Here is a 16,204-nt window from a genome sequence, read left to right on the forward strand (position 1 = left end):
AAACCTCAGTAGGCCCAGGGCTGGGACCACTGAGCCCTGCTCCCTCTCCCCTCTGGGTCTGTCCTCCTCACTACAGGATTGGGCAGAGGGGCTGGACCAGGTTCCCAGTCCCCACCCCACCAATGAATGACCAAGGCAACACTGCTCCCCAGGGGTTGTTCAAACTGTTCACTGCCAAGGCAAAGTTTCCTTCAAGTCTCCTTCTGCATCATGATTTTGCATCCTTCATGATGCATTTGTTTTTAAAATTAAAATAGTGCTTTCATCCAGATCATTAAGCAAAACCAGCACTCCAGGAAGAAGGCCCCAAGTCAAGGGCTGCACAGCACCCGTGGCCCCGACCAGCCCGTGGCAAAGTTCCAACCCCGCTCCACTAGACAGGACAGCCAACACGGGACACTCACACCATTCACCCCACTTCTACCCCAGCCTCCCCAGAAATGCCCCCAAGTACTAATGCATCATGGGACTGGGCAAACAGGTTCCAGAAAAGGCCCAGGAGAGAGGGCTCCAGCCTCAGCACTTCCCGCCCTGCATGAGGCCAAGAAGGCTCTCTGTCCACTCCCTAACTCTGGAGACTGTGAGGAGACAAGGAGCCAACTCCAGCGGCCAAGAATCTAACATGAGGGTGAAGGAGGGACACAAAGGCTCCCTTTGCGCCTCCCTTCCTCCCCCCTCACCCTGTCCTCTTTCCCTCTCTTTCTCTGTCTCTCTGTCTCTCTGTCTCTCTCTCTCTCTCTCTCACTCTCTCTCTCACACACACACACACACACACAGCAAACGAGGAGGCTCCCGGAGAAGAGCAGGCATATAATTATTGGTAAAATGCTTGTAATGTTTTTCTCTCCACCCGGTAGCTTTCAGTTGTTTTAGCAGCTTAGGGAAGCACTTGGCTCCAATTGAATTGCAAATCAGCAGCTCCTGCCCCAGGAAGAGAGGAAGGGGGGCGGTAGAGAGGGGGCAGGGAGGGACTCCAGAAGGTAGAAAGGTGTGCAAGGAAGAGGGGCAGAAGGAAAGGAATGAGCCGGGGAAGCTCCGTTGGGGACCCAGGGCACCCGCTCCTCCAGGCCTTTCTCGTCCACAGCTCCAGTCACTGTGGGTGAGAGCTAATGCCTCATGCAAAAAACCAGGACACATTTTCTAACTATAATCCTGAGGTGGAGCGGGAGGGCCACACGGGGCTTTCTCAACTACCCAGAGGAAAAAAAACAGATCTTTCTTGGGAATTGCAATTATTGGAAAACAATGTCAAAACAAAAGTCTTGCTTTTTCTCCCTGGCAATCTCCAACATTCACACTTCCAGTCTACGTCTATCTTTTAACCTGTGTACCTTTCTATCTACCTATATTTCTGTCCATCCATCTGTCAGGGGTTTTTTTTATATCTCTGTCCGCCTGTCTCCTCCTCCCTCCTGTTGTTCAGCAGCACTTCCTTTCCCTCCTGGTTCAGAATTCCCCGCAGAGGAGCAGAGTTGATCAAAAGGCTGCCTGCAGCAGGTGCTGTTTCAGCACCACGGTCAGCACCACCGAGCTGGGACCTTCTCTCTGCCCACACGCAGGTCAGCCCCAGATTCTCACACATCACTGTGGGTACTGGGGGGCAACACACTCTCTCCCAGGGATTCAGGAGGAGAAGAGGGGAAAGGAGCTGGGCAGGCACTAACCTTGAAGAGGCGAAGAATGTTGGCCACCATGATGGAGACGGAACTCCCGGAAGCACCAATGACACCCACCACGCGCTCAGGTTTGGTGATGATGGGCGGGCCGCCACTGCCACAGCGGACCTCCGTGCCGTCCTTCTCGATGAGCGCCTGCACAAAGGTCAGCGACTGCTCCAGGGCATGGGTGTCCCTGGAGCAGGTGTCCAGAATGCGGGCGCCCAGCGTGATGTTGGGCAGCAGGTCCGGGTCATTGTTGATGCGATCCAGAGCAAACAGCATGGCCTCCAGCCGGTGGATGCCCTTCTCCTTCTTGAGTTCTCCACAGGCCTTGCCCTCCGAGCCCCGGCCGTGCACGGGGAACAGGCCTCCCAGAGTGATGTCCCCATCTATGCGGATGGAATTCATGTGGGGGTGGCCTTTGGGCTTCCCCAGGGAGGAAGGCACCCAGGGCCCGGAAAGGCTGAGGAGCAGGCAAAGGGGCAGCTGGGCCCACCACCAGCCCCAGCCCCTCTTCCCAGGCATCTCGGAAACCCCTAGAGACCCATGAATGGCAGGCCTCGCTCCTAGCCTTGGCGGGCCCCAGGCCCCACGGCCTGGACGAGCATGGGCACAGCAGCCCCCACCAGTCTCTCCAGGGCGGCTTCAGCAGCAGGGTGGCTGAGGGCAGCCAATGGCCAGAACTGTGCTGGTGCTCCTCAGCCCCCGGCGATGCTCAGTTGTGGAACAGGCTGCACTCAGACAGCAGGGAGTAGCTGGGGTGCAGCAAAGCTCTGGTCTTGGTCCCCACGTCCCTCAGGCCTGTTCTCAGTGGATGACCGTGAAAGGTGGAGAGTGCTCCTAGCTGGGCAGATCTTGGCATCAAGGAGAAAACAGCTCCAGAGCTCTCCTCTTACCAACCTAAGAAAGAGAGAGAGAGAATCAGAGAAGCCCAAGAAGACATTAGCTATTCGCATCTTTCATCAGGAGCCTGGTAGCAGGAGATGCTGGAGGTTGTGGTCAAATACGCCACAGACCTCCTGAACTTGGCTTCCTCTCTGCTGCCGCTCGACTTTGGTGCAGATGAGAGAACTTAAGGCAGAAACTGGGTTATGTCTGAAGGTTCCTGGTGCCCACTGCCACCAGACCAGAGGTCTCAGAGAACACACCCCAGGGAACCTCCGGAGACCTAGGAAGAAGAGGGGTCTCCTCTCAACAGGCACCCACAGGAAGGAGCAAGCGCGCAAAAACCGGCCCCGCTGGACACAACCCATTTCAGAGATAGGAACACCAAGGCCCAAAGCAGGAGAACACTTGGCCCAAGTCACACAGGGGGCGAACGCCGCCTGGAACCCAATGCCCAGCCCCCAGTTCTGGAACCAGACACACAGGTTCCTTGAGGACTTGGAGATGAGGAAAGAAAACGGCCTCAGAAGAAGTCAGGCTGGGAGCTGCTCAGTCTGAAGGCCAAGAGAAGCTGGGGCTGGCGGAGTTGGGGAGGGTGGACCCTCCATTTCCACCCCAGCTGCCCTGCTACCCCACCAGAGGGTCAACCCAGTGAAGGCTCCTTTTCACTTGCTGGGCCCCCCACCCCACCCCAGGGGTCTTTATCTCTCCATTTCTCTTTGCCACTTCCTCCCTCTGAGAGGGGGCTCAGGTTCTGGCCTGAGCTAGTGCACATTATTATGATGACCATCATTATTATTGTTGTTGTGATTAAATATTTATCTGCAAGGGGAGAGGAGAGAACACCAGCTCTTCCTCATTCTCATTGCTAATCTGGGCTAATTTCCCCAGGGCTTCCTTCCCAGGGCCCAGCCTTCCCTCAGTGCCAGCAACTTCCCTCCCCTCGACTTGGGAGGCCTCAGGGAGAAAGGCTGAAAGAAGAGTCAGGGCGGGGTTGGGGTGGGGGGACGACTTCAAGGCCCCCTTCCCTGTGCATCTGTCAAATGAAGACCAGGAGCCGCTCGCCCGATCTGTGCCTCAGTCTCCCCAGTCGTGTGAAAGAGCCTGTGTTTGGGTTGGGAGGCTTCGCTGGAGACCTGGTCCCTCCATGAAGACCAAGTGGGGGTCTCAGAGCCACCATCCCCCCACCAGAGGCTTCCAGGGCTCTGGAAGGGGCAGGGAAGCATGGGGACCCGCCCCCCAGGATCCAGCCTTGGCTCCTGGGCTTCTCCGGTGAGCGTCTTTTGGACACTCACCTCATACCTCGCCCCTCATCCAAATGCTGCCCCCTCCATTAGCTCCTCAGAGGCCAAGAGGAGGGCTTGTAATTCTCCTCAGCAGCCTTCTGCAGATGAAGCAGTCTCCCAGAGAGACCAGGTGACTTCCCACTCAAGGCGGGTGAGGACTCAAATCCAGCACTGGTCATGCCGAGAGTGCCTGGGGAAGCCAGGACCCAGTGACCTAGGGCTGGGGGTCAGTGCTCTGGGGAGGGCTGAAGATCTGTCAAATACAGGCAAGGGGCAGCTACACCCATGCGGACCCCTCAAGAGCACTCACACCTCCGTGAGAGTTGTCTGAGGCCTCTCCCAGGTGGCTCTGGGGAGTGAGGGGTGCTGTGGGGTGCTGGCTGCCAAGGCCAGTTCTAAGCAATTCAGACAAGAAAGAGCAGGAGTCCCAGCCCACCCTGCAGTCCTACTGCTGCCCTGCTGGAGGCCACGCTTGTCCCCCAGGGAGTCCTCAGTTTTAATATCTGTAAAATGGACGGGCTGGAATAAGACACAGTCCGGAGGCCATCCTGGCCCTGTGGGGCATTTCAGTCATCACCATGAAGGGAGGGAGTCAGCTACTAGCCTGCATCCAGGCAGGGACGTGGGCGGGACAGTCCATGATGAAGCACGGTCTTGTCCAAATGCCAGCGGTGCCCCACGGAGAAAAAACAGTGAAGGAGGACACAGCGCAGTTCGCCAGGCACCAGGCAGGCACTCTGCCTACATCGGCTCAGGTAACACATCCCTATGAGCCAGGTGGGATTTTTAGCCCCATTGCACAGATGATGAAGCTGAGGTACTAAGCCTCACGTGGTGACACAGCCCAGGAACACAGAGCTTGTGTAGTGCCCTGACCGCCCCACCACGCTGGCTTGCCAGAGGGTCTCTCAGGCCCTGCCCAGCTCTGGCATCCTGGGCGGTCAGGGGTGGGTTTTTTTATTTCAATAGAGGGATTTGGGGCATAGGGACAGGCAGTGAGCAAGGCTGCAGCAGGGCAGATTCAGGCTGCAAGACCCAGTACACAGCGGCTTCTGCCGGTTGGGCCTTCTCAGGCTTCCAGATCCTTCATGAGGGATCAACACTAGCTTCTTCTTGAAACCCGAGCACCTCCGGGCTGAGCGGAGCCCAAACATAAGCAAATAGACACACACACACACACACACACACACACATACACACACCCCGCAGGCAGGAGAAAGCAGGCGCACGTGGAAAGAAGGCCTCAGTGAGGAGAAAGGCAAGCACTTGCGAGATGAGAATCGAGGCCCCAGGCCGCCCTCCACCGACTGGGTCCCAGCCGCCTGCAGCGGGCCCTCTGCAGCCCCCAGTCCCACCAGGCCTGCCCTTTCTGAGCTCCTCCAAGACCCGGGCAAACCACCGCCTCTGTCAGCCTCCCCTGCTTGCTTTGATCCTGCATAACAGGCACCCAGGGAAAAGTAAAAATACCTGTGAGTGAAAGGAGCCAGCAGAACAGAAGCTGGGGGAGGGCAGGGAGGGGCGGGAGCCAGCCTGATCCGCCCTCCCCGCCAGGGCTGGGCGCTTCCCTCTGCAGGGGAAGGGGGAGCCCTCAGACCACTGCCCACCCCCCAGCCAGGTCCAAAACAGCCAGGAAAGCTCAGCTCTGGGACAGCTGGAAGGGTTCCTCCCCAGGTGAACTCACCAGGACCGCGCAGGTGCGCCTGCCCACCCCCAGGTGAGTCTCCACCGGGTGCTCAGTCTCGCTCCCCCTCCCCACTCCCCAGCCGCTGGAGCACCTCCTTCTGTGGCACCTGCCAGATTCTGCAGGGAGGGAGGAGGGGCACAGGGTAAAGCAATAGTTCACTGGCCGGTGGGCTTTTTCCAGAACATTCTCTTCAGTGAAAGGGGCGGGAGGGGGGGTGCTCGGCAGATGGTTGCAGTCTACCCCACTCCAGCCCAGCCACCCCACAACCCAAGGGTCTCTCAGACATCTGAGGAACTGGCCACCCCCACCTCTTCCAGGCCTCAGCAAGCAGGACTCCAGGCTTTTCTCCTGCCTAACCTCAGTCCTTCGTCTCCAGCCAGGGCCTGGGCCAGAAAGAACCACAAACCACAAACCGACAACCAGAAGAGCTGCTGCGATTTACTAAACTTCAATTTAGTTTTCACCGAGCTGCTTTTGCTTCTCCCAAAGCAAAAGAAGAAACAGACTTCTCTCAAACATGAAATAAAGGACAGCGACACAGGGAAGGACCCCGCACTTGGCTCCCAGGGGTGGGGAGCATCTTCTTCCCTCCCCGCTCCTCCCCACCTCCCCACCCGCTCAGGCTTCCGGCTCCTCTGCAGGCCAGCAGACCAGCCCCTAGGGTAGAGCCAGGAGAGCCAGGCCCAGAGAGGGTCCCGCAGGCTCCCCTGGGCCCCCAGCGCCCCCTCCCCACCTTCCTGAGCCTCCGGACCTGCGGTGGCCCCTCCCTCTCTGCTTGCCCCCATTCCCTCCAGCACCTGCCTGGGCTGGATTCACTTTGACCTCTGCAGTGCCTGGCCCAGCCCAGGTGCTTGGAGAACTCAGGGGACTGTGAATAGATACGTAGGATCGGGATTGAACCTCCTGAGCTGTTTAGATGCCTTGTGGCCCACATCTCACGTTTCCACGGAAGGAGGAGCTGGGGCTCCACTCCCCACAGGGAACCATGAGAGAGAACCTGAGGCCTCCCCCCTCCTTCCTCCACCGCCCACAGCCCCACCTGCGTGGGAGTCTGGGCCGAAATCACTGCACTGCAGGCCACTTCTGAGGCCCCCCTCTCTCCTGTCCCCCTGGGGAGCTGCAATGGCTGGGCAGAGGTGAGGTTTGCTAGACAGTCTCCTCTCAAATGGGCAAGGCCTAGACCCTGGGAGCAGGTCATCAGAAGTCCGTTCTACCCCAGCAGCACCAGCAACAAACCTCCACCTGTTTGAGTCCCTGGGAGAGGGGATGCTCTGCTAGCTTCCTCAAACCCCAGCAGCACAGCCCTCTCCCCACATGGACCACATCTGGGGGGACCACGTCTTCCTCACCTTGATGTCTCTGCGCCCCAGCCTGCACCACGCCTCGTGTCCCCCACCTGGGTGTGGGGACGTGAACGGATGATCCCTGGGCCCTTCCCACCCTCCTCTCCCAGGTAATCTATTTCTAGATGAATAGAAAGGGCAGCCCTGCTCGCAGGCACTCGCCCAGGCTGAGCCATGTTCTAAGAGCAAGAAGGAGGCCACAGTGGGGGCGGGGGCCCTTTTCCTCCACGGTTAATGCCCTAAAGCCTCTCTCTGTACGTGGTTATCTGACACTGGTGAGCCTGGGAGCACGTCTGGGGCCACATGGACAGCATCACCTTCATCTCTGCATCCCCAGGGCCTGGCTCCAGGCTCAGAACACAGGCAATTCTCCATCAACAACCAAAGGCAGGTCCCTGCCCCGAGCCAGCGTAGCGCCACTCTCACCAGTGGGGACCCAGGGCAGGGGGCGGGGGGCAGCAGCAGCATTCCAGGTCCACAGAGTGGAACTCAGACCTTGCACTGAATTCTTGCAACTCGCTTATATGATCAGGTGTGAAACATAATCCCTGACCCTTCAGTTATGCAACATGCCATCCGAGTGTGTACCAAGTGTGTACTGAGCTCCCGCTGTGTGCCAGACTCTGCTCTTAGCACTGGGGAAATGCTGGGAGTGAAAACAGATACAGACACCTGCCCTGTTAAGCCCACATCCAGTGGTGGTGCAGGGGAGACAACAGATACATCTACACACAGATGGGGATCCAGGGCTTATGAAGAGACACAAGGCAGGTGAGAAGAAAGGAAATGGCCGGGCAGGGGCTTTGTGAAGGAAACGATAGTCAGGGAAGGCTTCTCAGAGGAGGTGGCATTTGAACAGAGACTAAAAACAGGAAGGGCATGAATCATGTATCTGAGAGAAAAGCATCCCAGGTAGAGTCCAGCAAGTGCAAAGGCCCTGAGGTGAGCATACAATTAGCAATCATTGTTCAAGGAACAGCAAGGAGGTCAGGATGACTGGACAGCAGTAGGAAGGCGGAGAAGCAGGAGAGGAGGTCGGGGGCGGTGGGGGGGCTCCAAGCACAAAGCCAAGCAAGGCCTGGTGGGCCACAGTATGGATAGAGAAAGCAGGGCCCACTTTGAGCACAGCAGCCAGGGACTCAGGACAAGAGAAACCACAGGCTCCATGCCAGCCACCCACTCAGGCCACAGCAGTTCACATCAGTTGGAGGGCTAAGCAAGCATATCTCATTGGCACTGGGGCCCACCAGTTCAGCCCAGAAAATGCCCAGCCTTTTTAAAAAAATATTTTTGGCCATGCTGCACAGCATGTGGGATCTTAGTTTCCTGACCAGGAAGCAAACCTGCACCTCCTGCTTTAAAAATGCGGAGTCTTAACCACTGGACCACCAGGGAAGGCCCCAGAAAATGCCCAGCCTTGACTGTCCCCCTCTCCCAGGGCAGAGGTGCTAGCCACCAGCTCCTGCTTGCTCGGTGTCTCCTACTGCAGCGGCCCCCACCTCCATGCAAACCCTCAGACCTCTCCTTCCCACCTCAACCCCACCCCACCTCCTCTTGCCAGAACCACCCAGCTTTCTAGCCCAGCGCCCAAAGGGGCAAGTGTCTTTGTTTGCAGCTGTTGCTATTGAGGGCTTCCCACTAATGCTGTTTCTTTCTCTCTCCTCCTCCTTCCGGTCCCCGTTCCTGAACCCCAGCACTGCACTGGGAAGCTGGGGCCCACGAGCTTGGCGAGTCCATGTCCAACTCCTCCTGCCTCGCACAGCCACAGGTAGAACCACGGTTGTGGGGAAGACTCCCCACCCTAAGCCACCCTGAGGTTGGGCATGAAGAAGGCGCTGTGACATCTGAGCAGTGATCACCCACCAGAAACTTCAGAATCCAGGTCAAGTCCCCAGCCTTTACTTCTATATCCAAATCTAAAAATAACCCTGTAGCGCTGCGGTATGTTTACTAGAAGTCACGGCCCAGCCAGGACGCAGGTCCACAGGCTAGTTTCTGCCCCCCTGAGGGACAGGGTGGTGGCTGGGCGGGTTGAAGGTGGAGGATGGGGCAGGACCCAAACCTCCTGATCCCTATGCGGGTGGCCCAGCCTGGGACAAGCAGCCAGCTGAGTTCTCTGGGAGTGTCATCAGAGCCCCCAGATGGCTGGGGCTTTCTCCAGAAGAGGGAGGCTCAGGGGGACACCGCAGCCTGCCCATCAGCCAGGCTCGGCCCAGAACGGCCCAACTGTCATCACAGGCTGGCATTTCCCAATTACCACAGATAATATCTGCCTTAATTGAATGGGGTCCAGATAATGTCATTAGGCACCACATTCCCCAGTTTATTTAATATACTTGTGTACACATATATTTATGCCTCGCTGCTGCCATGAGATTGCTCAATGGTGAGGCTGATAATAAAACATTTCGACAGGAACTTTAATTTAAGGGGTGATTTTCACTATCCTTGTGGTGCTCGGTTTTCCCAAGGAGCCAACAAAAACTTGGACAGGCCTGTGGGCTGGAGGCTGGGGGGGCAGGCTGCATCCTTCCCTGAGCAAGTCCCTAAGTTCCTAAGCCTCCCTTTCAGGAGCCAGGCTCCGGCAGGAAAAGAGAAGGGACGGTGTGAGGCAGATGCCCAGAGCCTGACTCCAGGCCTGGTAGGGAGAAGGAAGTGCGTTGGGAAGGCAGAGCTGCAGCCTGGGGTTGGGCAGAGAACGGAGGGAAGCCAGAAGCTGCACAGCAGGGAAAGAACTAGAGCGCCCAGGAGCCAAGGCAGTCTGCATGCCGGCAAGGGCCAAAGGCAGTGAGATCTCGAAATTAATTTTTGATAGTCCCCTGCTAACTAGGGCAGAGTGGACCGAGACACAAGCCCTCCCTGCTCTTTCCAGGAGCCAGCACCAGGCTGGGGGGGTGGAGGGGGGCAGAGGCAGGAGGCACCAGAAGCTGGTGCCCTCCGCTCGGGCCCACTGCCCACCGGGGGAAGCCCCCCCGGCCTCCTCCCTCAGGTCAGCCTGGGCTGTCGGCAGCTCTGCCAGCCCCAGCGAGCCGGGCCAGCGCCCAGATGCCAGCGCCCCCATGCCTCCTCCGGGTGGCACAGGCAGCCGCACTCTGCAGGAGTGAGATAACCTTCCAGCCGGCGGCTGGCGGGCCCAGCTGCCCAGGCTCTCAGTGGGGCCTGCCCACTGGAAAATGGGGTGCTAGGCTGAGCAGAGGAGGACAGCCGGGGTGGGCAGATGTCTTGGGGAGGGTGGTAATTAGGGGCTGCCGGCTCCACGCTGATCTGGGGGAGAGGATATGTCTAGGGGCTGTAATTATAAAGCTCAGAAGTCTTTATAAAGGCTGGTCCTGGTCCCACCATCTCGTGCCAGCTGTCCCCCTGCAGCAGGGCGGGTTTGGGTGTGTCTGAGCATGCCGGAAGCTGGGCAGAGGACCCCTCAGGAAGCAGGTGGGGGCTGCCCCCTGACCCTCCCGGCCAGCACACTGCTCTCTCACAGGCTTGCTTGCCAAGGCTCCCTTGCCGACCTCAGCCGCCTGCCTGCCTCCGGGAGGCACCCAGCCTTGGAGAGGAGGAAGCCACACAGAGGAAGGCAAGGGGAGGAGGCAGGTGGAAGGAGAGGCCAAGAGGCTAGTGCAAACCCTGGCATGCGCCCTCCTCGCCCTCGGCCAGCTCAGGCCCTGTTTTATGGGATGTACTGCATGCCCCCCCAAATATCCCATTCACCGCTCTCCTGGAAATCCACCACCAGTAGAGCACTCCACTGGGTTAAGCACTGCCTTCCTCCTCTCCAACTCTTGAAACCAAATGCCCCTGGGAGGGGAGCCCTATAAGTGATTCAGACCTCAGAAAAGAACTTTTTGATATTTTTGTCCCTGACAGGGGTGAAGATGTTGACAGCTAAGGGGAGATTGAGGGCTAGAATGACAGAAGTTGGGGGGAGATGAAGACCGCAGTCACCAAATTCACAGGTGGGTGGGCAGAGGCTCAGAGGCACCATCACCAAAGGTTCCACCCGCCCCAAGGACAGGACTGTAGGTGCTGGGAAGGCCCTCTGGAAAGTGGTCCTCCGTGGGCCCCAGGGAGGGGCAGGGACTCTGATCCCTACTCCCCACTGTAGCCTCCTTGCCACTAGCCCCAGGGCCTGCCCAGGAGAGGAAATAAGACCCCTGCCCTGACCGCTGGGTGACCACACCCAGGGGCCTCCAGACTGTTCTGTGGGACTTCTCTGCAACATCAGGAGAGGCCCTAGAAAAGCTCCTGCAAATCCTCACCTTCTCATGGAAGTTCTCCCACCACCTCAGGCTCTGAGCCTTCGCAGAGCAGAGGCACCCATCCAGTGCATGAGGCCCAGGACCCCAAGCGGAGCCGGGGAGAAAGTGGGGGCCAGGGAGTCTCCTGGGGAAGGGGAAGTGGGGACTAGAACATTCTTCACTTCCAGCATGAGCTGGCCCAGCGAAGGGAGGCTGTGGGGACAGGGTGCCCCATATGGAGACTCTTACAGAGCTGCCCCCCCACCGGCAGCCCACAGCCTCCACCCTCACCCCAGAATGGAGTGGGGAGGAATATGAGGATCACAAACACACACGATCCTCCCTCCACCATCATCGGGCTTTCTGCCAGACTGACAGAGGAGCAGACAGACTCACCAAAGCTCCAAGAGACACGTGGCTCCGGGCACCCCATTAGGCGAGCCCGGCGCAGTCCCGCAGAGCAGCTTTCTCCCGCACCAGGGCGAGGAGGGTGAGCAGGACGGGGGCGGGGTTGGGGGGGCGGTGGCGGCTGGAGAAACAAGGACCCTCCTCCAACAAGGGCCGAAAGTCTGAAGGCGGGGGTGTCGCTCGAGGCCTGGGGGAGGGGCGCTCCCAGGCTGGGCCTCAGGACTCCCTGCGCCGCCACTGCCGCCCCATTTCAGCACAAACAGCCTCAGACCGCCCCGGTGCGGGGGCGCCTCGCGCAGTCGGGCCTCCACCTCCAGCCCCGCCCCCGCTCAGGGAGGGGACGCCTCCAGCTCCAGGGCGACTGGGAAGCCCGACCCCGGAGGGCACCCCCCAACACACACACACACACACTCGGCCCGACCCCGGAGGGGAACCCCCAACACATACACACACACACACACTCGGCGCGACCCCGGAGGGGAACCCCCAACACACACATACACATTCGGCCCGACCCCGGAGGGGAACCCCCAACACACACATACACACTCGGCCCGACCCCGGAGGGGACCCCCCCCCAAACCGGCCCCCCACACACACACACAACTCAGCCGGCTGCCCGCCGGGCGTTCGCGTAGAAGCAAAGGTTCATCAGGGTCCGAGAGAGGGTCGGTCCCGAGTGTCTGAGAAGCACCTGACCCCGAAGTCCCAGGGCCCTGGGGAGACCCCAGACCCTGGGGTGCCGTCCCATCCTGCCTCCGCCGAGCGCCAGCGGGCGCCGGAGCCGGCCGGAGACCAATGCGACGCTGGGGCGCCACGGGAGCGGGACGCGGGGCCAGCCCGCGGGAAGGAGCTCGCACGGCTGGCGCTGCCCTCCCGCCCAGAGACCCGCGGGGACCGGGACACAGAACGGCCCGCGCCCCCGCCGGCCCTGCCTCTCCGCAGAGGGGGCGCACTGACGCCACAGTCCCCACCTGAGCGCGGGCTCGACCCCGCAGCCGGGGAAACCCGACACAACCCCAGGCACAGGAACACTTTCCCCCGGACCCGCAGAAGACCCGCCGCCCCACTCCCGGTCCCAGCCCCGAGGAGAGACCCTCTACCCCGGGTCCCATGTCCTCCAGCCCCGAGAGCTCCGGTCCACCGGCCCTCCTCTGGGCAGCGCCGAGCGCGGGAGCCAGCCAGAGGCCACCTCTCGGAACCCCAGAGTCCCCGCCGCAGCTCGCGCCCCCGAGGCCGGAGGGCGCCGTCCCCTCCGCCCGTACCCGCGGGCCACAACTCACCGCGCGCCGGCGAGCGCTCGGGGGCGCAGGGAGGCGGCGGCCGGAGGCTGGCGGCTCGCGGTGGCCGGAGCCCGGGCCGCGGCGGGCGGCTCTGACGCTGCGGACCGATCCCGGCGAGGAGCCGCCGGGAGTCCCGGCCGCAGCGGGAAGGAGCTGGCGGCCGCCCGGCCCGGGCTGCCTCCGAGCGCGCGGCGGGCGGCTGCTGCTCCTAGAGCGAGCCGGCGAGCTAGGGAGCGGCGGGAGGCTCGGTTCCGTCCGCCGCGGAGCTCGGCGTCCGAGCGCGAGGGAGAGTGGGAGCGGCTCCGGGAGCGGCGTCCGGCCGAGGGCTCCGCGCTGGGAAGGCAGTGGAGCGGGAGCCGAGCCGCGATCGCCGCCGGCTGAGATGCGGGCGCCCGGCGGCGCCGCGGCAGCCGCACGGCAGCAGGAGAAAAAGGAGAGCGAGCGAGAGAGCGCGCTGGAGAGCGAGCGAGCGAGAGAGGGAGCGGGAGACCGGAGAGCAGTGAAGACGCGAGAGGGGCGGGCTCCGGGACCACGAGGGCCGAGGGAGCCGCGGCGGCTCAGCCCCGCGCCCACGGCCGCGGCCGCGCTCGGGAAGGCGCGGGCCCGGCCCGCCAAGTTTGTGAGGCAGTGGGGCCCAGCGCGCGGCTTCCGCAGGCCTTTTAAAGAGGGAGCTGCCTGGGGCCCACCCCCGACCCCGCACCTCTCCGCTACAAGGCTGGGGCTCACCCCGCGCCCCGCCGCCCCTCCGCACCCGCCCCGCCTTCTGCTCCCTCTCCCACCACGCCCCACCGGCGCCCTCTCCTGGAAGCCCCCTTCTCCCGCCTCCTCCTGGGGGCGGATGTCTGTACCTCGACCGGAGGAGCTGGCAGGGACCCCTCCTGACCCTAAAGGTCGAGGATCAAGGAACAGAGCCTCCTGAAGCACTCCCGGAGAAGTACCACAAACACAGTGATGCCATGGGGTCACACTACTCGGCACTCCCACCTTCCCGGAGCATCACTGAGAACCCCCACCTTGGGCCAGCTTCTCACGCATCTGCGCCACACACGTGGCATGTGCCCCCAAGTGGCATGTTCATTCGCCCACCTCACTGCTCCTGGTTTGAGCAAATGACACAGGACGGGATGGGGCGGGGATTCCATCTGACCCTGGTCACACAGCCTTCAGGGGCGCCTTCCTACTGAGGCCGGCCCCGCCCCAGATCTCCACCAGCCTGGGAGAACCCCCACCCAATGGCCCACAGCCCACTGGTCTCTGTCCAGCATTGGTCTGCAAAGTGTAACAGGTGGCCCGGCCAGCAGGTAGGAGGGAGCCTCCCTCAGGCAGGGAGAAGCTGGAGCCTTGGTTCTCCTCCCCCCCCACCCCACGCCCCCCCCTCCGGGGTGGAGGTGGGGGGATGCTGTGAAAAATCCCCCAAGAAAATCCCCCAGAGAAGGCTGGCCTTAGAGACAGGCAGGGGAGGAAGAGCGGGAGGGAGCCTTACAGCCTCTTAGGATTGCAAGAGCATCTTGTCCCAGACTGCAGAAGCGTCTTCAATTAGAGCTGTGACGTGTGTGACTGTCCTTGTCCCAGGGAGGGTGCTAAGCACAGTGCCAGGGAGCTGGGGGTGGGGGGCAGTGCAGAGGGGGGAGCGGCTGACTAGCCTCCTCCCTCCCCCATATCAGTCATCCCGGCTGACCTGCAGAGTGCCACTGGGCTCCAGTGTGCCCAGGCCTGGGGGACTCAGTGCCCCCACAACCCCACCCCTCATTTCCACAGATGATTTCTTCTAGATCAGGGGAATGTTTGGAAGGGCCTGGGAATAGCAGGGCCTGACCCTGCCCTACGAGTCTGCCCTTTCTCCCTCCCTGTTCCCCATCCAATACCCTGTGTCTTCCCAAAGACCCACTCAGACACCCCCTCCTCCAGAATTCCAGACACCCCCCGGCCAGAACCACATCTTGTTCACCACGGTTCATCCAGGGCCTGGCACTGTGCCTGGCCCGTATCGAAAGCTCAGTGAATGTCTGGTGAATAAATACATGTTGGCAAAGCATGAACTGTCTTTGTAAAGCTCGCATGTGATAGCCCCAAATACATGTCTCATTTACCCAGTTAGACTGAAGTCTCTGATGGAAGGGCCGAGATCATGGACTCATTCATGCCTTTTTTTTTTTTAATGCAATCAGCACTGACCGAGCTCCCACCTCATTCCCAGTCCCAGAAATACACAGAGAGCAGCGCTGCAACCTGCCCTTGAAGCCTGCACCCAGGGCCACGTGCACCTCAGCCCGACACAGTTCAGAGAGGCATGGATGAGCTAAGGCCACCACAGCTTGTGCTGTCCAGCAGCTCTGCCCAGCCAAGTGTACACTGCTCTGGGCTTGGAGGAAAACTCAAGTCACCCCGGGAGAGTGGGAACAGCCTACATGCGTTCCAGCCAAGCCCCAGGCATAGCTGGGTCCCCTGCCCAGGGCCCCTCAGCTTCCTACCTGCACAAGGACCATGACACTGGCCTCACAGCGGAACCACTGGCATGCCATGCACCCAGGGAGGGGTGCTGGAGGTTCAAGTTCAACCTGCTTTGGGCTTGACACACGACATATCCTGTCTTGAGCCTAAGTCTGCTGAAAAGATGGGAGTCTTTTCTGATTCCTTTCAAGGTCCACAAAGACCAGCACCAGGCCCTACTGGCAAGGCCGTCATGAAGAAGGAATAAAACAATAGATGCAGGGCACCCGGTCCTGTATTTAGGTGTCCAGAAATGGAAGCCACTGCCATTGTTAACATAGAATATAGTCCTCAATATCCTTTTGTGGAATGAATGAATGAATGAAACTGAACATAAGTGGGCCGTGGTTTATTGAGAACCAAAGGAACTCAGTCGCTCTCCCCACCCCCTGGCCCTCAGCGTTGCCTGCACTCTGGTCATAATTATCCCACCCCCAACCCCCCACCAGCTGTGTCGCAGAAGGCTGGGCAGGCTATATTTTTCAGGGGTTAAAAAAAGAAACACTGTTGGCTGGCAGATGGCTGAGTTTGTGGACTCGTCCAGTTTGAAGTTTCCCAGCCTGAGGCCCAGCGCTTCTGGGCAGCCGTCCTGGCCCACCCCAGGCTTCCAGGTCTCCAGCCTCACTGTGTGTGGTCAGCCACCCAGCCCTCACCTGGGACCCCCAGCCTGGTCCAGCAGGGACACCTCCTTCATGCTGACTCATGGCTGACTTGACTTATAACAACAGACACACAGAGACACACAGACACACACACATACACAGACACACCCCTGCCACAGACGAAGTAACACATTCAGATACACATTCACAGACACACACACACACACAGACCCTCAGACACACATGCAGAAACCCTCATGCATACCTCTAGGAATGTCATCTGGGGTCTCCTTTCCTGTAGAAAAGGGAACTACAGAGCCTGGAGAAGGGTGA

At 60.2% G+C, this 16,204-nt stretch overlaps 1 protein-coding gene across 3 annotated transcripts in view; it reads right to left on the reverse strand.

The window, feature by feature from the left end:
• Positions 1-12,900, reverse strand: part of GRM4 (glutamate metabotropic receptor 4) — a 114,624-nt gene extending 101,724 nt beyond the window's left edge. For all 3 annotated transcript variants that reach the window (XM_070777845.1, XM_070777844.1, XM_070777843.1), the window contains exons 1-2: positions 12,780-12,900; positions 1,665-2,558 (exon numbers count right to left, since the gene is read on the reverse strand). In XM_070777845.1, the coding sequence (XP_070633946.1) occupies positions 1,665-2,183 (519 nt within the window). In that variant the 5' untranslated portion in view covers positions 2,184-2,558; positions 12,780-12,900. The remainder of the gene's footprint in view (positions 1-1,664; positions 2,559-12,779) is intronic.
• Between the last annotated feature and the right edge of the window lie 3,304 nt (positions 12,901-16,204).

This window comes from Bos indicus, chromosome 23 (assembly GCF_029378745.1).
Source record: "Bos indicus isolate NIAB-ARS_2022 breed Sahiwal x Tharparkar chromosome 23, NIAB-ARS_B.indTharparkar_mat_pri_1.0, whole genome shotgun sequence".
Classification (NCBI taxonomy): Eukaryota; Metazoa; Chordata; class Mammalia; order Artiodactyla; family Bovidae; genus Bos; species Bos indicus.